A 19,879-nucleotide genomic window follows, 5' to 3' on the forward strand; every position below is an offset into this window, starting at 1 on the left:
GACATTCATCTTCCACCTAAAGATGATCATAAACATTCATGCCCGTGGCGGTATTCGAATCCACAGCCTGTTGGTTGGAGAGCTGTTATAGTAACCAGCTTTTATGAAAATGAATTTTAATATCGTGATAGCTTGTAATTTTTTTAAGTAAACTATTTTATTTTGACATTAAGGCAAATTAATGCAACCGTACTTGTTGACACAAAGTTTGAGATACACGTAATATATTTAATTTAGAAAACTTATTTCTTCACTCACATAATTTAATTTGTCTGAGTTTTAAAAGGGAAACCCTGTGAAACATATATATAAATTTTTGATACTTTATACATTTTTATCCACTATTAACCCTGGACCCCTTGCGATCTTCAAGTTCTTGCCTTGCAATTCTTTCTGAAGAGCGAAACCTCATGCTTGACAATATTTAAATAACATCCATTTTCATTTGTTCAGTGCTTATCTATCAAAGTCTGGGGATATATCTTCATCATCCACATCATCATTCCTTGTCAAATAATAAACAATGAATTAGATGAAAAGAATTATAAAAATGGAGGAAAAACTCACGTAAAAAAACTTTATAAATATAGAATTTTTGTCTAGATATCTTCGGTACAAAATTGCAGAATGACAATTAAACAATAACAGACAGTTCTGAAAAGTGCCACTTGAGTAACTAATGTAAGATAACTAAAAAGGTCAATCAATCAATAATTTCCCAACTTAATAAAAAAATAAAAATACATATATAAATTATAGACAAAATAAAGATAGGAAAGATTAGCAGATTTAAAAAGTACTATCTCACACAAAGGGAGTCAATGTAGACTATTGGATCTGTTTAATTTAGGACAGTGAAGTAAAGTTTTATACATTTCTTTATAAAGACATTCTATGAGGAAATTACTTTTATGAAGGACTCTTGTCTTGTTCAAATGAACTGTGTTTTATGAATTATTTACACAAAAATACAAGGCAAAGATAATATTTATTTGATTTATAAGGTCATATATTTTGGTCTGAAACTTACAGCCCATCGATGGCAAAAACAGTTGATACAAGGTAGAATGCAAACAATGGATTTATTTGAAATAGAATAAGCCGTGTGATGTTATATTTCCAGTAACACCTGTTTGACTGATACAAACCTAATTTAAACAACAAGGAAACAGTACATTGAGTTCCAATCCCATACATTGCAGGTGTTTCAGAACCAATTTCCAGAATTTTGAAGAAATATGGTTTAGTGGCTACTTTTATACCTATCATAAACTCTCAACTTATTTCCCCACTTCAAAAGATAAATGCTCTCCGATGTCTCTCCCTGGTGTATACCAAGTTCCTTGTGACTATCATCTATCCTACTTTAGATAGATGGCAAACTGGATGCTCAGTAAAAAAGAGAATACAAAAACATCAGTCATATATTTACCACAGGAAATCTGATAAATCTGGATTGGCTCAACAATAGACACAGACCACAACATTCTTTGGTTTGAAACATGCCTACTACATTGCTGTCGATACAAATTTGAATGTTTATTTAAGGAGAGTGCTGAAGCCTTGCTTCACCACCTCAACTTGAATTGGAACGACTGCCTATTGTTTCCAAAAATATGGGAAAGTTTGATTAGAATAATGCATCATTAAGTGATTTTACAGTTATGATTATCCTTTTCCTTGGTTATGATGTTACTGGAAATATAACATCACGTGTCTCATTCTATTTAAAATAAATCCATTGTTTGCATTCTACTTTGTATCAACTGTTTTTGCCACTGAACATGGTCTTTAAGTTTCAGACCAAAATATGTGGCTTTATAATGAAATAAAGATTATCTTTGCCTTGTGTTTTATGTAAATAATTCATATAGCCATGACACAATTTTCTCTAAAAGAAAGTATTCTATGTTTAATGTCAATAACATGCTTCACAAGTTCAGACTGTTCAAGCCCACGGTATTTAATATAAGACTTCTGTTCTTCTAGACAAATAAAAGATCTTCCTGTTTGTTCAAAATAAAGATAACCCACAAGAGCAAGGGATCTGGTGAACATTTGGGTAACTTAAGAAGCAGAAGCTTGTCCTTAGGAGAAGCGAGAAAGGTGGAGATTTTTTGATAGCGCAAAAGGCAACAAAAATATTAAATGGCTTTAAAACTTTTACTATATATTCAGTAATGCCATGCATATAAGGGACAGAAATGTGAGTTATTTCTTCTATATTGGAAGAGGTAGAGATGCCATAACTGTTAAAAGCTTTTTTGATGAGAGAATCCTTAAAACCATCATACAAAAAAAAGTTGGAATTGTTGTATATGTCATAATTCTTTCTGTAAAAGTTCATCTGAAGAACATAAAGAATGGGCACGATGTACTAAAGTCTTAATGGTTCCAGGCTTTTGACTGGGATGGTGATCAGATTCAGATCCATTAGATCACATGAAATATGATCTAATGAAAAAAATACAGTACCTGAGAGAATAGGAAAACTATTTCCTGTGGTTGACTATATCTTCATCTACTATTGTGAGTTTTTTCATTACCTTCATTCTCTCTCTCTTGATGCTTAATTTAATGCTTGCTCTTGCTAGCCTATGATCACTATCATAGTTACACTGGCTGTCAACAGATACATTTCTAATATTACCATATTCATAAGGTAATAAATTTCAATGAAAAACTTCTATTTGGTGATCTCCAGATCCACTTTAATTTGTTCCATTTTTTTAAAGACAGTATTACTTATTTTAAGACTACTAGCTGGCCTTCTCTATTTCTTCCCAATTATGTAATTGAAGTCTCCCATTATTATGTTAGAGAGAGAGAGAAATCCTCATAGGAATTGCCCATTTCTTCATCTGAATATATGACTAGAGGTAGGTGCATATATTTGTATTACACTCAAATCAAATTGCTTGTTGATTTTCCATCTGAGAGTTGTAATTCTATTGGAGATTGGTTTAAATTGGATGAAAGATGGTCAAAATTAAAGCATTAAGGAGACATTAGCTAAGAAACAACTGGAAATTTATGAGGAGGCCTATATCCAGCACTGGATGAAAAGTGCCTGAAGAAGAAAATACCATTTATTCTGGATATCCATGAAAAGCCTGTTTTGTGATGGATGGCTCTAATTTTCTATCCTTGTGACTTATAAACAGGTGGACACTGCTAGATTGAAGTTAGAAAGAATGCATTTCTAAGAATACCAATATAGAATGGGAGTGGAGTCACAAAGCCATCAATCACACAGTCACTTATTTTTCATAAAGCTACAAGAATAACATTGGATAATATTATTTTCTGCTTCCTATAATTTGTGATATGCATTCCAAGCAAAGCAGTGTTGGATCTTGTAACTGGAATATCCATTCATCTTTTTCAGAAATTAAATATAAGGAATCTGTTCAGGTTCAGAGGTTACTGCCTGAATTTTATAAGCATTATGTTGAAATTAAAATGCAAGATGTGCTTCAATACAAACAATACAAAATATGTGACAACAGCCATATCCTGAACTTCATTCATGTATGTCAGTGTTAAACATCTAGTCTCATTTTGCTGTAATATGTTATTTGCTGTGCATCATATTATAAAGGGATTAAACATGCTGACCTCATGTACTACAAGCTTCCTTGCCAAGTACGATTAGAGAAGACACACACATTGATTAGGACTTGGGTTTGAATTTAGGATTAGTTAGCTAGTCTCTTATAAAACTGACAGGTTTTTTCTTTCTGATGTTTTGTTTTCATTCCTGTAAAGCATCCACAACACTCCAGAATGCTAAACACTTCATTGCCTTGGTATTAATTTCAATCATGATAAGCAATAGTACCATAATAGAAGAGTTAATTTTTATTAAATTTTTAAATAATTTATCTTACATCATCTTTTAAGTATTACCTGACTATACCAAAATCTATGGCCTTGTTATGTGAGTAGCATCTTTGTTCTCTATCTCTTAGTTCAGAACAATTAACCCACCATGGGTTAGATGTTCAAAATGTTTTGGTGACAGATGAATTTTGGTACTTGGTCTGAGACCTTATCCTGTTTATAAGAGGCCTGTACTTTGGATTAAAGGTTCCCTGGATATCTAACCTTTATTCAGTCCATAGTGTTAAATGTGCTATAGATTCCAGTGAATAATTTAAAGTTGATATTTCATACATTTCATGTTTACATTATTCTTTTATTATTATATATATGCAAGCTAATTTCTGTTTTCCATACATTTTGAAAAATTATAGAGACAACTACCTTGTTTGAGTAAAACTTTAGTTTAATATAAACCAAAATCCACATCGTTTTGATCTTTATATCAAGGTCATCTTCTGGAGCATATATACTATATACAGAGAAACAAGCTGCACTACAATCTACATGGTTTGTTAAAGTTACTGATCCACCGTTACAACAATTATTGGCCTGACCTCTGGTGAAAGAGAAAAACTTACTACATCAACGCTACAGTTCTATTATTAATATTATCTATTGGTTGTAAAATTATGTTGGGAGCAGCAACAAGTCTACATATATATGATTCTACATATAAGCCTTATATATATATATATAATATACATGCATTTAATTATACATGTAAACATAAACATATAAACAAATGATTATATATATATATATATATTTATATATATATATACATATTTATACATGTGTATATATATATTTATATATATATACACATACAAACCCCATAATTATACATATACATTCCACCCAGTTGGTATGGGATGGTTTCCAATACTAGCTGAAGGTTGCCTAGAGTCCTGAAGTAGCTGGATACTAAATATTAAGTAGATTGAATGTGTGCCATCCAGATTCTTGGAATTTTAATGCCACCATTATTGTTGATGTTTGGGTGGTTTATCAGAATTTCATAGGCTTCCTTAAATTTTCTTTCATACCAGGTTTTTGTATGGGATAAAGAGCGAGTACTTTTCCAGTCGATTTGGTGTAAGGTGTTGAGAGCGTGATCTGAGAGGCCTGCTTCACCAAAATGATTATATTTAACGTGTCTTATGTGTTCTTTCTTATGTATAGGGATTGTACGTCCTGTTTCACCAATCTACGGTATGTTGTTGGCATCCTGGAGTTTATTGCATCCACTGCACCTGTAACTTACCGTACATTGGTGAAACAGGACGTACAATCCCTATATGTAAGAAAGAACACATAAGACACATTAAATATAACCATTTTGGTGAAGCAGGCCTCTCAGATCACACTCTCAACACCTTACACCAAATCGACTGGAAAAGTACCCGCTCTTTACCCCACATAAAAACCTGGTATGAAAGAAAATTTAAGGAACCTGCGAAATTCTGATAAACCACCCAAATATCGACAATAATGGCGGCATGAAAATTCCAAGAATCTGGATGGCACACATTCAGCCTACTTAATATTTAGTATCCAGCATACTTCAGGACTCTAGGCAACCTTCAACTAGTATTGGAAACCATCCCATACCAACTGGGTGGAATGTATATGTATAATCTTTATATATTGTTTATATGTATAGACTTGTTGTTGCTCCTAATGTAATTTTACAACCAATAGATAATATTAATAATAGGACTCTAGCGTTGATGTAGTAAGTTTTTTTTTGTTTTTTTTCCCTTTCACCAGAGGTCAGGCCAATAATTGTTGTAACAGTTGTTCAGTAACTTTAACAAACCATGTAGATTGTAGTGCAGCTTGTTTCTCTGTATATATATGCTCCAGAAGATGACCTTGATATAAAGGTTGAAACGTCGAATGTGGATTTTGGTTTATATTAAACTAAAGTTTTATTCAAACACGGTAGTTGCCTCCATAATTTTCCAAAATGTGTTTGGATCACCGTGTAAGCCTAAAAGAAAGGGTAATTTCTGTTTTGTTTAGGCGCTTGGTTTGACTGGTCAGAAATTGAGGGGTGTTCCAATTATTGTTCAACCAACTCAAGCTGAGAAAAACAGAATTGCAGCAAATGCTAATAATCTTCAGAAAGGTAATACAGGCCCAATGAGATTATATGTAGGTTCATTGCATTTTAATATCACAGAAGATATGCTAAAAGGAATATTTGAGCCATTTGGAAAAGTAAGTAATGCTTTGAAAATAAAGCTTTGATAAATTGTGTGCAGTATCATTATACATAGTTTGTCTCGTGTCTTACTCATAATCCAAGATATTTTCATGCTTAATTATCATTATTGTTCTCCATTTAAATCTTTTTTTAAGTTACGATTTGTATATTAATATCTGCCTTTATCTTTTGTAAGTATATTTGCCACCAACCTGTACGGTTAATAATGAATAATACTTCTTTCAGTAATTAAAAAGTTATTGAAAGAACTTGCACTGCTATAAAAAACCATACGCACTTTGAAATAACAATGGGACAGCATTATGTTTCAGAGAAACCCAATTTGCACACTGTAAAAACATGTTTGGCCTTCATTAGAATTTTCACCAGTCTGCAATAATGAGGCTGGTATTTTGAACCATTCTTTCTTTGACATGAATGCCAGTCCATATATATATATATAGCATTGATTGACATATCGTTCTGGCCCATACCCAACATCATTTTGTCTCAAAAATGCTTTGCTCTGTTGAGATCAGGACTTGTCTTGCAGGCCAACAAAGTTCTTGCACATAATTTTCCCCAAACCATGTTACACTAGCACCTACAATACTTAATGCACTAGAGTTAAAACAAACATAATCTCTTCTATAAAATTGTTGCAGTGTAGAAGTATTGTATAGCCATTGCTATGCAATATTTGTGTTGAAGTCATTTTTCTTTTTGGTAATGCAGACCATAATATCATATAGTCAACTGTAGTGGAAACTCCTCTCTAGCCCTCAATCTCATGGCTTCAGACATTACAGTGCCAACTGGGAAGACAACCCTCCAGACTTCTACTCCTCCTTTCTATAATCAGACTACTGTTTCTGTTCTCCAGATCCTTGCTGTGATCATGTTACAGAAATCTACGTTGAAATTGAGGATTCTCATTTAAATGCCTGCCCAGTATCTAGTCCATGGTTTTCCAAGAAATGTGCTAATGCAGTGCAGGAAGGGGAACAGCATATTGCAACTGGCTAGAGACAAAAATTCCAGCCTCATTCTCAGTCTGTACTGAAACTCACAATAACGAAAGACATGGTTTAGTAAAAGTGTGCCTGGCAATTAGCATAAATGGCTAGAGACAAAAACTCCATCTTCATTTATAGCCCACACTGAAGTCTGTAACACTTGCAAGTACATCATTATAGTAGAGCAAAGTATGACTTTGAAATGGCTAAATATAGAAAAATTACCATCTGTGCCAGTGGTAGTTGGCCCTTCTAGTCCCTCACAACTGCTTTTGGTTTGTATTCTTTCCTTCATAATTGGATCATTCACTACATGTAATGGTGGAAGCTCTTCTCTCTTCAGATTTTCTTGTTAATGCAGGTGTTCATCAGAGTTTTGTTATTTCACCCACTCTCTTTCTTTTTCTTCTTCTGCAGCTTCTCCCACTTAAGTGGGGTCACTATTGATGATGAGTCTCCTCCACATCCTCCTGTCTTGGGCTGTCACCACATCTAATTTCTTCATCTTCAAGTCCTCTTCTACCAGCTCCCTCCATCTCTTCTTTGGCCGCCCACGCTTCCGCCTTCCTTGCACATCCATCTGCATGACCCTTCTTCCCACATATTCGTCCTCCCTCCTCATCACATGACCAAACCATCTCAACCTTGCCTCCTGTATTTTCGCTCCTAAGTTCGTAACTTTCACTGTTCCCCTGACATAGTCATTTCTCAGATGATCCTTTCTGGTCACACTGCACATCCACCTAAGCATTCTCATCTCTGCTACTTCCATCCTGCTGATGTTATTTTTCCTCAGGGCCACAGTTTCTATAGCATATGTCATAGCTGGCCTCACTACTGTCCTATAAATTTTGCCTTTCAGATTGATTGGCACCCTCTTATCGCATAACACTCCAGCCATCTCCCTCCAGTTCCTCCAACCCGCTTGTATCCTGCATCCCACTTCCTTCTCAGCTCTTCCATCTTCTTCCACTGTTGAACCTAAGTATCTAAAGTCCCTCACCTTCCTGATGACATTTCCTTCCAGCTCCAGATCTGTCTCCTGGCTGCCGCCCACTCTGCAACACATATACTCTTTCTTACTTCTGCTCAGTCTCATACCTCTCTCTTCCAGTACTTTTCTCCATCTTTCCAGTTTAGTTCCCACTTCTTCTCTTGAATCTGCACACAGCAAGATGTCATCTGCATACAACATTGTCCAAGGTGCATCTTCACCCACCCTCTTTCTTATACACATAAATGACTTACTCTTGTTGACCCCAAATCATGTTCACAGTTTTCCTAATGATAGCACTTTCCACTCCTAGTCTTCTTTCATTCCAATTATACCAAATATGATCCACCTTACACAAGCCCTTGCGAACTCTTGTGTATGAGAGTGAAAAATTGCAAAACTGTTATGAGGCTTGTCCAGAAACTACATTCTGGTCACATATACTAGTAACACAAGTGGCAGTAGTGGGATCCCCTGCATATTGATGTCACAGCAGTCACAATATAATGAACATGTTAGCAATTCTCTCTCATTGTTTATAAGCTCACCATCTTGCCATAAAAGGAGTAAGAAAACTGAAATTTGCCAGTTTTGAGATAAAGTCAGAGATAAAATTGACCACTAAAAATGTTCACCTGGCTGAAGTTTATCAACAAGTTATTGAAGTGCATGGAGAAATGTTATTAGTTAGGAGTTGGTGTAGGATATATTCACAAGAATAAAGAATAATCGTTGTTATTGTGCCAAATATTTTAGCCAGAAATTAACAGGCTTGTAATCCTATTTACAGAGCTGAACTACATGCCAAAGTGCCACCATATGGATAGTTACAAAATAAAATGAGATTTGCAGCTAAAACTAAAATCAAAATAATTTTGAAACAAAAAATAGATAATTAAAATGATTAAATGACACATTATATTAAAAAAAAAAAAAAGAGAGAGGGAGAAGGGAAACAAAACACACTATTATTTGCCATCTATGAGGATGAGACTATCCCAAATCTTGCAATGAATAGACATTCATTCTGATTTAAGTTTGGGCAACATAAAAATGCTTCTGTACTCTCTTTAACACATTAACTGACACTAGGCTAATGTGTAAAAGTGCAATTATGATATGAGAATTCATAGTCAGCAGTCAATGTGTTAAATAACCTCCTGAACGAGCACTGAAGTAAAAGATGAGTGTTGGACAAAAGGATATTGTGGTCACTGTCCACTCCATGCTAAGACCAGATTCCCCAAGTTTATTGTTGTTGATATAAGATAGGTGTTCTTATAGTCATTTTTCCGACTGAATGTCCTTTACATCCAAAGTACGATCGGAGACATTGAACCTGGTAAACACCTGGGAGGGAGGGAGTAACCAGAAGGATATTTTTTTGATAAGGAAGAAAGTAGGGACCAAACCATTTTTTTAGGATCTGTCTGTCTATCCATTGCCAAGAGATGGGAGAGTCTCATGCTCAGATGAGACCTTCCTAGATCTTTGACACACAGAATGTTCGGTCAAAAAACGACTGCAAGATTAACAACAATGAACCTGAAACTGACCTTGCTTAGCATGGAATGGACACTGACCACAATATCTTTTGGTTCAATACTCACCTTTTACATCAGTGACAGTTTAGGTTTGAGCAGTTATTTAAAGAGAGTGTTGAAGCACTTTTGCAATATCCAAACTTAAATCAGAACAATTGTCTATCCATTGCCAAGATTTTGGAGTCTCATCCTCATAAATGGCAAGCAACATTATGTCTCCCTTCCCCTCCTTTTTTTTTTTTATTATAATACTGTCATTCAATTATTTTATCTGATTTTTTTTAATTTCAAAATTATTTTATTCGTAGCTTTAGCTGCAATTTCATTTTATTTTGTAACAACCCATATCTTGGCTTATTCCTGCATGTGGCTCAACTCTATAATAGGATTAAAGTTCTTTAAATTAGTTTGCCTTATGATTATGCTGATATACTGTTGGTGGCCTGGCTTAATTTCTGGCTAAAATATGTACAATAATAAAAATTATCTTTATTCTTGTGAATACGTGTCTAATAATTATTACTTTGACACAAGTGCTATTAAAAAAACTCATATAGTATAGGATGATCAGTGAAGGGAGGTCAAATGTACATCATGAAGACTAAACTGGCTGCCTCTCAATCTGTGATTAATGACAGGCAGCCATTAATCTTCATGACATACATTCGACCTTCCTTCACTGATCATCCTACACCAGTGGTGGCAAACCTTTTTATGTCCGCATGCCAAAAGTTTACAAATCAAGTTGCTGACGTTCCGGGCACGTCAGCAACTAATTAATTAATTAACATTAATTAATACAAAATTAATTGCAGTATTTTATTGAGACAAGTTTAAAAATTAATATAGAATTTCATAATAATGAACACATAATTTGACATACACATTGTCGTATACAAATCGATATTAACCTATTATCAATTTATTAATTTATCAATATCAATATATCAATTTATTAATGAGATTTTTGCTGTTGTACATTAGATGCCAAATGCTTTATCAGGTTCATATTTTGTCACTTTTAGTAATACACATGCGGAAATAGATTCATCAGTCATTCTATTTCTTAAACTGTCTTTTATAAAATTCATTTCAAAAAATAATAACTCACAAGCATATGTAGAGGAGAAAATTGATAATATAGCCATCGCTAGTTTTTTAAACAACAAAAGGTTTCAGGAATGGCATTCCAAGTTCTCAATATTTCCTCTTCTGCATTATTTTTAATTGCCCCGAATAATCGATCATTTCCCATTATTTCCGAGTCATTTCTCAAATTGACAAACTTTTGTTTCCATATAGAACTAGATTGAAAATCGATTACTTGCATTTCTATATCTTCCAAATTCAGCCACTCGAAAATCTCCAAATTGAGTTTATCTGGTGATGTTGTGTCCGGATGCAAAATAAATTTTGATGTCTCTGCAAATTGCCTGAACTTCGTAAAAATCTTGAAGAAAATTCGTTGATTATCGACTGAATAACTGTAGAAAAGTCTTTTGTTAATTTAACTTGATCTGCTTTTTCATGGGATTCTAGATCTGTAAAGACTTTTTTGTATTTGGAAAATATCGGAAGGTATTGGAAATGACGTCACGATTAAAAATTGGTAATTTAGCTTCGAATGCTTTGATTAAATCAAACATGACAAAAATTGTCTTGTCAACACCTTGCAGTTTAACATTTAATTCATTTAAATGTAAACCCAAATTAGTAAAAAACATTAATTTCGAAAGCTATTCGACGTTCATTAATTGATTCTATTTTTCAATGATTTTCTCATTATGTAAAAAAGGTGTGACTTCATCTAAACACTCAACAAATCTTTGAAGAACTTTCCCACGACTTAACCATCAGACGTTGTTGTATTGTACATAAGTAAACTATTGTACATACACCGAGTTTACCTCACATAATAATTCTATAAATTTTCGTTTATTTAAAGCGCATGCCGATATAAAATTGACCAATTTTGTTACAATGCTCATAATATCTTCCAGTGGCTTGAAACTAGCCTTTGCGCATAAAACCTGCTGATGTATAATACAATGAAAACCCAGAACTGAATGTCCAATATATTTGGTAAATAAATCGACGAACCGATTTTCCTCTCCAGTCATACTGAGAGCACCATCAGTAGTTACTGATACAATTTTGGAGGGATCTATATCTCTTTCAGCAGGTGCATTTACAACTGTGTTACAAATATCTATTCCTTTTGTTGCTAATGATGTTAAACTTATCAATTCTTCTTTTATGTTATTCCCAACACAGTAACGAATAAAAATTGCTAAACGAGCTGATCCAGTTATGTCAGTACTTTCATCAAGACAAAGAGAAATTAAACCAGAAAATTTTATATCTGTTTTTTGCTGATGAGTTATATTTTTAGCCATTTCTATGATTCTATCTTTCACCTTTTTCTAGCCAAAGGCATATCTTTTATTCTTTGAATAATTTTTTCCTTGTTTTCAAAATCTTCAAAGAGAACTGGTGCGCATTTTAACCATGTTTCTTTTGTATATTACCCAACACTAAAAGGTTTTTTCCCGTGTTTAGCAATTACATTTGAGGCAAAAAAACTAGCAGCAGTTATATTTGAACGACTGCCAATAAATTTCATTAGGGTTGTTGACTGGATATTCCTATTTTTAATTGCTCGAGCAATAAATTCTTTCTGTTCGTCCTTGCTTTTCTCAAGGAGCGATTTATGATTTGTCTCATAATGCCATTTTACTGATGACGTTCGGCACACAACTGTCCCGGAATATAAAACGCATATTGCTTTATTGTCTTTATTAATAATGCCATACTCTTCGGTCCACCATCTTTGGAATTCTCTGCTGCTTGACTGTGATAATTTTCGTTTTTTGATTTTCGCCAGCCATGTTCGTAGAACTGTAACAAAATAATTCACAATTTAAATCAAATGCATTTTTTATAGTTTCAAAAAAATCAACATTTTATTATATGCCTAAATTAAATTATCTTTATAATTCCCATTTACAGTAGCAAAAACAAAACAGTGCACATATGCAACAATAATGCACTTGCCGCTGCTTATTTCTGCTTACTGGCAGATGCGCGGTGCGAAATGCATAATGAACGCACGTGCGATTAGAAAAGTCAGGGAATACTAAGGATCAGTCATTCTCAAATCTTTTTTCTATAGACTGTATTTTTATTTATTCTTACTGTATTAGAGGGATATTAATGAACGCACGTGCGATTAGAAAAGTCAGGGAATACTAAGGATCAGTCATTCTCAAATCTTTTTTCTATAGACTGTATTTTTATTTATTCTTACTGTATTAGAGGGCATGAGTATTAATATTATATAAATTACGTGGATATTAAATCCAACAACATTTCAAAGCCGACTACAGTAACTATAGAATTTTCGTTGGGAATTTGGCGAGTGTATTCCCGTAAGATCTCTGGTCAAATTTCGCAAGAAACGTCTATAGTTTCTGTAGTCGGCTTTGAAATAATGTTGGATTTAATATCCACTTAATTTATATAATTTTGTATCGCCGATGTGAAGCCATAATAATTAATTATGGCATAATCATAAAGAGTATTAATACACTTAATGTATAGCGGAGCAGGGGAAGCAGTAGAAGGAGACTTGTCGCCAAATGCTTACCATCGAATATAACTTAACTTGCCCTCGCGTATAACTGACACCCCTGATTTCACTTTACGAAAACAGACATTAAAAGGTTTTGCATATGTACCTCCCACACAAACAACAACATGCCCTTCCCAACAGCCATTATATACTGTAGATGCAAGGGGAAAAAAATAGTTTTATTGTGTCTCTGAATAAGGTACAGAGGCTTTTGCAGTCTGTGTAATATATTTCTCAACAAATAGTGCAATTAGAGACAGCTGCAATAAAAACGGCACCTAACTAATGAATCACATGTACCCCTCTCACAGAAACTACTCTGTATAGGCAAACAAAACCATGTGTTGCATCAGAAACACAGTATCTAACTAAAACTATTGTCCAATTTTTCAATTACATGAAATAAGTTTTTGTTTGATTGCATTTGAAATTCTCGATGTCATTATGACAGATCACAAAGGCTAACTTCAAATAAAATTCTACCACGAATTGAAACATTCCATATAATGCTTGTGTGAGTTTCCCTTCCAGCTCAAACGCAAACAAGGCAATAAAAACCAATCATGGGTTGAAACTTTGTGAGTTGAGCCCGCCGGTAATGAGAAGTTCTGTCAGAACGATAAACGACACCCTGTCGTGAATGTCTTAAAACTGAGAAATATATAGTGAATGTTGTTATGACAGTTGCATATGTTATGGAATTCAGTTGAAGAGAATTAGCATTTCAACTCAAAAATTGTCGGTTCCATTTGTCTTTGGGTCACATGATTTTTGTTAATACCGCACCAATCAAATTCATGTCTTCATAGCTGCTCTCTCCTGTAAAACAAAATTTAACTTGTACGTATTGTAATAATTAAAAAAGCTGAATAATTTATAAGCATATAAAAGGATATCATATGTAAATCGTTGACGTGCCAGCGAAATTCTCTGGCATGCATGCCATAGGTTCGCCACCACTGGCCTACACTATATGAGTTTTTAATAGCACTTTTGTCATAGTAATAATTATTAGACATGAATTCACAAGAATAAAGAAGATAATTTTTATTATTGCAATTTCTGAGTTTATTGCACATTTCTCACTATTTCTCTTGCTTTACGTGAAATTGTCACAACATTTATAGTATTGCATATTTTGCACAATGTGTGTTACAGAAATGCATACCAATAGTCAGTGGCAGCATTGACTTTTAATGGTTATCATAATGAAGGTGATAAATTTTTGAACCACATTATGGCTGGAGATGAAAACTGGATTTCTCACATGACACCACAGAGTAAGCAACATTCAGTATAGTGGATCTCCAAAGACGAAGAAATTCAGGCATGTGCTTTTCTTCAGAAAGATCATATGTGCCGTGCTTTGGGATAGACAGGGTATTTCACTCAGTGACTTTATGCCTCGAGGAATAACAGTTAATGCAGATGCAGTTGTGGTGGTTTATTCAAAACAAAAGATGAGACCTCCTCAACTTTGGAGTTGGTTTGATTCATGATAAATGCAGTAACTCTGTACTGCTGCTACTGCTCAAATAATTCACTGTATAGTTCTGATCTTGCATCCAGTGACTACAGGAACCAACACTGTTATTTATGGTCTGCTCCACAATGACAGTAACAACTTCATTCACTTGTTGTGAACTGGTAGGTTTGCAACCTCTGTCAGTTCTAACCCTAATGTATCCCATTTCTTTCAAATGACTAATCATTCATCACCAAGCACATGGAGATAGTGGACCTTGTTGACATTTGTTCAAGCGATGAAATTCCTGGAGTACAGCAATAGCATTGCAGTTGTTTAGATAGTACAGCTTCATGAACAAATCATGTTGATGCAAGGTTAGGCCATCACTGTGGATGATATTAGCAACCAGAATGAAGGGAAAGATCTCATGTCCATCTTTTCAAACTCTCCTGGCACCTGTTGTGCATGACATGCAAATTCCATGCATTTGGTGTTTACAATGCCATGGTTAATCTTGAAAACTACTCCCCCCCCATATCACTTCCACATGATGCACAATGTATTCCTGCAAAGTTTTGCAGCATTTGTATCACTGGATGACACTCTGCAAGGCTTTAAACAGGGATACTTTAATTTTGATCATCCTGTGTATATATAAACTTTGTTGCCACTTTTTCTAAGTCCTTGTGTAAATACAATTTGTTTGATATGTTAAAGAAAGAGAAATGTTTATACAAAATATTGTTGCATAGGCTTCTGCCGAGAGAGGACATACTGGGAATGTTTTTTTTTTTCTTTTCAGTATTGCTTCACAATTAAAGAATCAAATGGAATAAGAAACTATTTTTATTGATTTCTTGACTAATGTCATGAAAATCTTTTGTTTCACATCATCAGGATGATTATGTGAATTAACTAAAAAAACTAGAGAACAGGTAATAACAGTTAACATACAATGAAAATATTTGAACGTAAGTAAATAATAGGAAAGATTGACTTCTATTTGGGTTTATAGGTCAGATTTATTACATGCTAAGTTGGTATAACTTAGTATGTAATAGATCTGACCTAAAAACCCAAATAGAAGTCAATCTTTCCTATAGTTCTTGTGGTCAAAAATAACCGTTTCATCATCATAAATGAATAATGTAAAGCATGTACCGTATTTGCCGGCGTATAAGACACATTTTTTTCTTTGAAAATAGGTCTGAAAAACAGGGTGTGTCTTATACACTGATACTCAAAGTTTTTTATTACTTTCATTTCTGGAAATTTTCTCTGTTCCGAGTTACGTGATTTCTTTCTTGCTTCCTTGTGGTGTGTGATATCATTCCAGTTACGTAGAGTTTAGTGGATGTGCATGCACTGTCATTGACAATCACAGCTGTGTTCCTGTTCGTTTAAACTTTCCAATTGTTGTTGCGGTTGTTGTGAACGGTGATAAATTTCTTGGCAAATTATGGCTGAAAAATGTCGGCATTGCTACAATATTGAATACAAGCTACGTGATTGCATATGCTAAAGAACATGGAAACAGGGCTGCAGAGAGGCATTTCGGGCCAATCCCAATTGAGAAAATGATAAGAACTTGGCAGAATCAGGAAGAGGATCTAAAAAAATCTTTTTTTTTCCTAAAAAATGTGTACAAAAAGAGGGTGCGTCTTATATGCCGGCAAATACGGTATTTGCTATGACTTTGCTAATTTGTGGACTGCTGTATACTACTTGTAACTATATGCGTGTTGTGATGAATTAATGAAGACCAAACCTGACGTAAAATCGTCCCTTGTGTTTTGTTGCGCTGTAGAGTGTTTTATCATTTCAACTGATTCTGAAAAGAAAAAAAGGTAAAAGTTGACCTTTATATTTTGTTGACAAAGCAACATTGTTATTTTATCTGCTGTTGATTGTATATATAGGTATATCACTGCTCCTCTAAAGTCTTGGTTTACCTATTCATCTGATTGTTTTGGAGATCGCTGCAGAATTTTTTTTATGAATGTTCTGTTATAACCATTCTTTGGAAGGATTGAACTCAAGTATTGTAACTCTTGGTTCCTTTTATCTATATTAGTAGAAATTCTATAAGTCCTATCATGTAGGGAATGGGGTGATGCTTATTTTCTGCACCAGATGGTGATGGGATGTGGTAACATCTAGTATTTGGTGACTTCCTATAGACTGAGAAACTGGGTGTGTTCTGTTTATGGATACCTCAATAAGTGTATTCAGAAATGGCAAAAAGCTATTTGTCTCTAATTCAACAGTGAATTTAATTCAAGGATAAAAGGTTGTTTAGGTACATGATGAAATCTTCTAATTGGGTAATAGAAGCAAGCCAGATGATGGAAATATCATTGCAACTATCAATTTTTCTTCAGATCACTCCATCAATAGATTTGCTAACAAGAGCCCATTGCTAATTTTCCTTTTGTTCAAAATATTTCTCTTGGAATTTGAAAAATGTGTTATTGATATAGTGTTTAAAGAGATCTACTGTGTCCGGTGGAATGAGGTCTTGTAATAGTTGTATGGTTTCTGTTCTTCATACATTGGTGAACAGATTCACTATCTCCAATCTTGTATAGCAATATGATGTACTGTAATGTCTTTAATGCTTTCTATGAAGTGTATTGCATTCTTTATAAAAGATGATGTTTGGCCAGTATGAGGGCTTAGCAGATTTGTTAGATATTTGGATAGCAGTGAAGTTGGAGAGTATTTTACATCAGCAATAGGTCTCAATGGCAAGTCCCGTTTATGGTAGGGGCTTTGTAACCAGAGGGTGTCTTGACTCAAGACATATATATATCAGGGGCGAATAATCAAGGTATGCAGTGCACACAAACCACAAAATAGTAATATCATCAATATATTTTTGCATTTATTCCTGTTAAAGACTCCCCTAATTGTTTCCTGGCTTCGTGTGATTCCTAAAATTAAACACAATATACTAATGCTTAATGAAGAAGACACTTTTCGATGCTTAAACATTGCATCACATTCGCATTAATAGCCCAGGTGTGCAGTCACATATAATGATGTGCAGATGGCACACCATGTCACTTTCTTAGCATTCCAGTTGTTTTAAATGGCCCAGAATTGTTTCAGCACATGCCCAGCCTCACTGGGTGTGTGCTGAAACATTTGCAACCAGAAGTCGTTAGTTGCTGTGAAGCAATCTAATTGAATTGTCATTTGTCATTAGTGATGTCTGAACTGACGTGTTTGACACCGATATAAACAAGTTTTAAATATATATTTATAATTTCTATCAATAATTTATAACTCTTTTGCTCTTATTTACAATGGGAAAACAGTGTTGGTGATGTACTAAATGTCCCGTTTTCTGCCAGAGCTTTCATGGATTGTATGATTATAGTCAAATGAGGTTGGAGCCTGTGTATAATAAGTAGGGAAAATTAGTTATTTCAGCCTTTCTTTGATTCAGTCCGGAAAAATAACAATTTCCCAAGTGATTACTTTTTTCTGATTTCTATGCGTATTATGATGGCTGTATTTAAAATCATATCAAAATTCAGATGATCAGTGTCTCACTCTAGTATTTGCCGATGATAATTTAATCTCGCCACGAAGTGTAAACCCATTGTGAATCTCACATAAATGGTGTGGGTGAAGCATAGTTATTATTCATTTGACTTTTATGCTTTCCATATTTAAAATTATATTAATTGATAAAGTTATCCTACAATTAATTTCATTGGGCCAATTAGGATGAGTGTTGATGTGCTATGTACTCTTAAAACTTTCATTCATCAATAAAAATGCAATCATATGGCCAAATTGACATGAACTTTGTAGTGCAAGTTACGTAAGCCACACAACCGCATACCCAACCTAAATGAGAATGTGATGCCACTGATATATAACACAGGGTGTGCACTGCACATCCATGGAATAGCAATGTGACCAATATTTTATTTTTGCATTTATTTCTGTTAAAGACTTTGCTAATTGTTTCCTGTCTTTGCATGATTCCTAACATTAAACATGATTAAACACAATATACTAATGCTTCATGAAAAGGACACTTTTCAAAGCGTAAACATTGCATCACATTCTCGTTAATGGCCAAGGTGTGCAGTCACAAATACAGACACCTTTGAGCCCTTTGAACAGGCGTACAGATGATGCAGTGGGTCAAATTCTTAGCATTCCAGTGGTTTTAAGCCATCCAGAATGCAAGGCATAGTGTGTGCTGTAACAGTAGTACCCAAAAATCAGTTGCTGTGAGTGGTTATTGTATCGACCAACCCAATTGAACAGTCATTTGTCATGAGTTGCTGTTTTCATTTTCTGAGTTCCATCTGTTTTGCATGCATGCTTGAAGTGTGAACTGATGGATTTAGGACACTGATATAGACAAGTTTTTAATATATAATTTTCAATAAATAATTTATAACTTTTTTGCCCATATTTACAATGGGAAACATGTTGATGATATGAGTGGGGGACAAATGTTTAACATATTCTCCCCTACTCTATGCAGATTTGATTACAATTAATTGATAAAGTATTCAAAGTTATTATTAAGAAAGACTTCCAGGGAGTCAGCAACTCATTGAGGAAGGGCACATACTACATTCACCATCTATCATACATATTCTTTCACAACACATCCAATGGCAATCCATTCCAGTCACACACCACCCTATGAGAGAAAATTCTAGCCCTCAACCCTTTCTTAGCAGTATTCATTCCCAGCTTCCAAGGATGCCCTCTTGTCCTCTCCCCATCCTCCATTAAATGAAAAATTCTACGAACTGAAATTTTGCATGACCCTTTCAGAAGTTTCAAAGTCTCGATTATATCATTCCTCTTTCTCCTGTTTGCTAGTTATCCTGTATTTAAAGCACAAAAGTGAAAATGTTCATACTTTTAAGGTATTTTGTGAAATATGTAAACATCTATTATTATTCTTTCTTTTAAGGTTACACGGTGATCAGCATTCATATTTATGAATTTAGGGACACAAAATACACGTGTTGAAAAGATTATTTTACTGATTAATAATAAAATAATAACTTTACGTTTCAGCCCTTGTATTGAGGTCATCTTCAGAAGGATACAGGTGTATAAGAACAAGCTACATGCTGTTGCACTCTAAACAA

The 19,879-nt window shown here is 34.2% G+C and overlaps 1 protein-coding gene across 2 annotated transcripts in view; it reads left to right on the top strand.

Moving 5' to 3' along the window:
* The window catches only part of LOC150103094 (RNA-binding protein 39-like), a 356,476-nt gene that overhangs the window by 230,457 nt on the left and 106,140 nt on the right, over positions 1-19,879 (top strand). For both annotated transcript variants that reach the window (XM_090397583.1, XM_090397584.1), the window contains exon 11: positions 5,911-6,108. In XM_090397583.1, the coding sequence (XP_090253709.1) occupies positions 5,911-6,108 (198 nt within the window). The remainder of the gene's footprint in view (positions 1-5,910; positions 6,109-19,879) is intronic.

Source organism: Typopeltis vanoorti, chromosome 9 (genome assembly GCF_054136105.1).
Source record: "Typopeltis vanoorti isolate ZY-2024b chromosome 9, IOZ_Tvanoo_1.0, whole genome shotgun sequence".
NCBI lineage: Eukaryota > Metazoa > Arthropoda > Arachnida > Uropygi > Thelyphonidae > Typopeltis > Typopeltis vanoorti.